The 5062-nt window shown below is 42.9% G+C and overlaps 2 protein-coding genes across 2 annotated transcripts; both read left to right on the forward strand.

Annotated features, from left to right (window-relative positions):
- The first annotated feature begins 617 nt into the window (after positions 1 to 617).
- On the forward strand, positions 618 to 1679 carry LOC128867222 (uncharacterized). Its single transcript, XM_054108324.1, has one exon. The coding sequence runs from the start codon at positions 618 to 620 to the stop codon at positions 1677 to 1679; it is 1062 nt and encodes a 353-aa protein (XP_053964299.1).
- Positions 1680 to 2319: 640 nt separating this feature from the next.
- LOC128867223 (uncharacterized) lies at positions 2320 to 3894 on the forward strand. The gene has a single exon (XM_054108325.1). It carries the CDS (start codon positions 2320 to 2322, stop codon positions 3892 to 3894), a length of 1575 nt encoding a protein of 524 aa, XP_053964300.1.
- Positions 3895 to 5062: the final 1168 nt, after the last annotated feature.

A 5062-nucleotide genomic window follows, 5' to 3' on the forward strand; every position in this document is an offset into this window, starting at 1 on the left:
TTGTTATTTATTATAATTTTCTGTGAGTTAAGTAGGTTTTGTTTGTAAAGAAATGTGTATAAATACGGAACATTTTGTAAAATAAATGTGAGAAAAAATTGTAATTTTGAATCGGAAGCAACATATTTTAAATTGGGAATTTTGCCGCAATATCATCGCTACAATAACCAACAGGAATTTGTATTCATCATTAGTGAGGTCCTTCGTTCCGGATATTTCATCGCTTCAATCAACTTGGTCCTAATCGCAATATTAAGAATTAAGGATTCTCCCTGCAAACGAATTTATAGCCGCCTTCAAGATTCTTCCCGCATCAATTTCTTCCTGCAACGTTATTGGTCCTTCCCGCATCAATTTCTTCCTGCAACAGTTTTGTAGCTGCATACAGGATTCTCCCCGCAACATTTTTGGTCCTTCGAGCCGGATATAGTCACTCCGCTTGCCTTTTGCATGTACGCATTCGCTTGTGTACATACATACGCGTAGCAAAAGGCGCAACGAATATTAAGAAAATTATTTTTGTGCATTAAATCGTGTGTACGTTTGTGCAGCCGTTCCTGCATTTAACATCGCGAAAATTCTAAAAACCCGTCGTTTGCTTTTCTGTCACATTAAAAATGCCGAATTCTACTAAAACGCGCGATTCCGCTCTCAATGCCATTAAACGGTATATGGCAAAAAGTATTGATGAGGCATTCACTATGGATGCAGAGAATATTGCAAGCTACCTTCAGTTATTGAGTGAACAGTGGGTTCGTTTTAACGTTGCTCAAGACGCTGTAGAAATTACTTGTGGTGCCGATGTTATTGAAATTGAAGAAAATGTGCGTATCCAAGCCGAAACTTGGTACTCTACAGCTTCAGCTAACTTTAGCCGCGTGAAAAATTGTCGTACTAAATCGCAAGATAGCTCCACAAAGGCATCTGTGTCCACGGTTATACGTTTACCGAAAATGGAGTTGCCCACATTCTCCGGTGACTCTACAGAATGGATTGGTTTTTTCGACGCGTTTTCTTCGTTAGTTGATAATAACTCTGCTTTATCAGATGGACAAAAGTTGCACTATCTCCGAAGCTGCTTGAAAGGTGACGCGTTGAAAATTATTAGTGGTTTTAAAATATGTGACGCAAATTTCGTTGAAGCTTGGGGTCTATTAACATCGCGGTATAAGGTTATTCGTGTAATTGTGGAATCTCATCTTCGCGCGTTGGCTGAAATTAAAAGGGCTACGCATGACAATGCTGACGCAATCAAAGGTGTAATTGATGCGTTCCAACAGCATATTCGCGAGCTTAAAGCGTTGGGTCGTCCGATTGATTTTTGGGATGATTGGTTGGTACATGAGGTCGTCAGTAAGTTGGCATTCGAAACGCGTAAGCAGTGGGAGTTATCGCTCTTTAGTGATGATCCTCCATCTTTTGAGCAACTAATAACATTTTTAGAGATAAGATGCCGATCGTTATCGATGTTTTCGTCGTCAACAATATCAGTACCAATTAAGGTTAAAACTGCATCAGCAAGCAAGTCGACAAATGTGTTCCACGCGGTATCAAAACAAAGTAACGTGTGTGCATATTGTAGTGGACCTCATAAAATTTACAGTTGTGAAAAATTTCGTGAATTGGACTTGTCTACAAGGTCGCATATGCTTCAACTGCTTAAGTTCAGGTCACTATAAAGACCGTTGTAACAGTGCTTCCACTTGCTGTATGTGTCATCACACTCTGTTGCACGGTGCTTTGCAGTCAACGACCGTTACCGCAGTGAACAATTACATCGGCAACGCGACGCATTCGTTATGCGCTGCTGACGCCACATCAAAGGTAAGCGCAAAAACTTTTGAACTTCCAGCAAGCGTCGACGTTCCACGCGTTTCTTCATGCTTGAACTCGAGCTCCAATCCACCCATAGCTGTAGAAAGAGTTGTGCTGTTATCCACCGCATTAGTGAAGGTACGCGACTGTTCTGGTAATTGGCAGCCCGCACGTGCACTTTTCGATTCTGGATCACATGCTTCCTTTGTAACCGAAGCGTGTGTGCAACGCTTAGGCCTGCCGGGATCAACATCTGAAGTTAACATTACTGGAATTCTGTCAACGCACGGAGGACGAGCTAGAGGTGAAGTATCACTTTCTCTTTCTTCTTTCTCTACAAATCAATGCTTTACTGTCAAAACGTTAATTCTGTCTAAAATTACAAGCGACTTGCCAACACAGACTATAGCTACTTCATCGTGGCCACATATCCGAGGTTTGTTTTTAGCCGATCCCCATTTTATGAAGCCTGGACGGGTCGATATATCGATTGGAATGGACGTTATGGATCAGCTGATCTGTACAGAACTTCGTAAGGGTCCATCTGGAGCTACTATGGCTCAACTGACGGTCTTTGGGTGGACTCTGTTTGGAAGCGTGAATGGATCTGAGCCTGATATGCCACGCTTACAGTCGTTACATTGCGATGTTCATTTGGATCGAGCATTGAACAAGTTATGGGAGTTAGAGGAAGCTCCGCAAAAAACGTATCTTACGCATGAGGAGCGTTACTGTGAAGACCATTTTGAAACAACGCATCGAAGGGAACCTAACGGACGGTTTGTCGTCGAATTGCCGCTGAAGCCCGATGTAGCTCTGGGAGAGTCGCGAAACTTTGCTATCCGGAATTTGTTACGACTTGAAAGAAGACTCGCTTGTGACTCCGATCTTCGTTTACGCTACAATAAATTCATGAATGAACTCATTGACATGAAACATATGCAGGTCACGTCAGAGACTATGAATCCAACGTATTATATGCCTCATCATCCCGTTTTAAATGAAAGTAGTACCACGACCAAATTGAGGGTTGTATTTAACGCGTCCGCAAAATCGACTTCCGGAAATTCGCTGAATGACGCATTATTTATAGGACCTCAATTGCAGGAAGATTTATACTCCATCTTACTTCGTTTTAGAACACACCGCTATGCTGTAACAGCAGATGTCGCCAAAATGTATCGTAAAATCTGCGTATCCTTAAAACACGCCGATTTGCAACGCATCGTATGGCGTAGCCACCCATCCCTGCCTATCCAAGATTTTCGCATGGTTCGCGTAACGTACGGAGTGGCAGCTGCATCTCATCTAGCTGTCCGATCACTTCAACAGACAGCTAGAGATTCGTCGAATGGTTGTGCTATGGCTGTTAGTGTTATTCTCAAGGAGTTTTACATGGTAGATCTTACTGGTGCATCTAGTAAAGAAGAACTTCGATTGTTGCATCAAAATATTTCCGAAATATTGAGGGAAGGGGGGTTTGAACTTCGCAAGTGGGCATCGAACTGCGCTGAACTAATCGCAAGCATTTCTAATGCATCTACGAACATATCACATTATATTGTCGACGATAAGGATGTTCACGCTTTAGGTCTTATCTGGAACACAGAAGGAGACTATCTCACGTCTGCTATTAACTTGAGGGAACCGCCAGTTAACTTGAACAAGCGCATGTTTCTATCAGATGCAAGTACCCTCTTCGATCCTCTGGGCCTACTTGCTCCCGCTACTATAAATTCAAAAATTTGGTTTCAAGACATATGGCGCACTAAGGTAGGTTGGGATGATATCATTCCTGAGTCTATCGCAACGAAGTGGTTGGAGCATCGCATAGAACTCAAGCAATTCGCACATTTGAAGGTGAAACGTTGGTTTGGCACTGAAGTAGCTGAGTCATTTACGCAATTGCACGTATTCGCAGATGCGTCCGAGCGCTCTTACGCCGCCGTTTTGTATGCACGAACAACACAAAGCGACGGTAGCATTATTGTGTCATTAATTTTGTCGAAAACCAAGGTAGCTCCGCTTAAGCCGACAACGTTGCCACGTCTTGAATTATGCGCCAAGATGAGTGGCTAAACTAGTGCGAAGCGTGCTGCACTGCTGGTCTGATCTCCGTTATCCGCTTTTCGCTTGGACTGACTCTACTATAACATTGGCATGGTTACAAGCTCACCCCAGCAGATGGGTGACATTTATAGCCAACCGCGTCGCTGATATTCAAGAAGTTTTGCCTCCCGAATGTTGGAACCACGTTCGTTCTGAACAGAATCCTGCAGATTGTGCTTCAAGAGGTATAACTCCCTCCGAATTATTACGTCATCAATTGTGGTGGGCTGGTCCTATTTTCATGAAAAGCACTGAACAATTGTGGAAGCAGAAAAAATCTAAAGAGCACACTACAGAGCTGGGCATACGAAAGAGTATTCGTGCCCATGTGATTAATTCTACAGATTATTGGTTCGTGATGACAAAATACTCATCGTATTCTAAGCTGCGTCGAGTTATTTCCTATGTTTTACGTTTTTTGACTAACATTCGGGATAACAGACGGCTTAATGTTATAAAGCGTTTTGGTACACCGAGCTGCCAAGAGTTATTTGAAGCTGAACTTCGCCTAATAAGGTATACGCAACGGTTTTATTTTTCTAATGAAATTTCTCTTTGCAGCGCTAAAAGACCAATCCCACTTCGCAGTAGTCTTTTGCGTCTGCAGCCCTTTCTGGATGGGACTTGTGTTCTACGTGTTGGAGGAAGAATAAAAAATGATGAAGTCGCTCCAGATGTTAGGCATCCCATTATCTTGCCTAAGAATTGTCCGCTTGCTAAGTTAATAATCTGCGAAATACACAAGGTCACTTTGCACGCTGGGCCCCGCATTATGCAAACTGTCTTGCAACGTCGTTATTGGGTTATCGGCGCTCGTAGCTTGATCCGTAATATATATCATAAATGCGTGAAATGCACTTATTTGAACCGCAATCTTACCACACAAGTCATGGGTGATCTACCTGTCATTCGCACAACCTACGCCCGTTGTTTTACTCACACTGCTGTTGACTTCGCTGGACCTTACCTCTACAAATTCACCCAAGGAAGAGGAGCTAAGGCTACCAAAGGATACATCTGTTCGTTCATTTGTATGTGCACTGGTGCGATGCATCTCGAATTTGTTGGTGACCTGTCAACACCAGCTTTCCTAAATGTGTTTAAAAGGTTCACAAATCGTCGAGATTTTTGTAAGGTC

Source organism: Anastrepha ludens, chromosome 6, assembly GCF_028408465.1.
Source record: "Anastrepha ludens isolate Willacy chromosome 6, idAnaLude1.1, whole genome shotgun sequence".
In the NCBI taxonomy this organism is placed as follows: domain Eukaryota; kingdom Metazoa; phylum Arthropoda; class Insecta; order Diptera; family Tephritidae; genus Anastrepha; species Anastrepha ludens.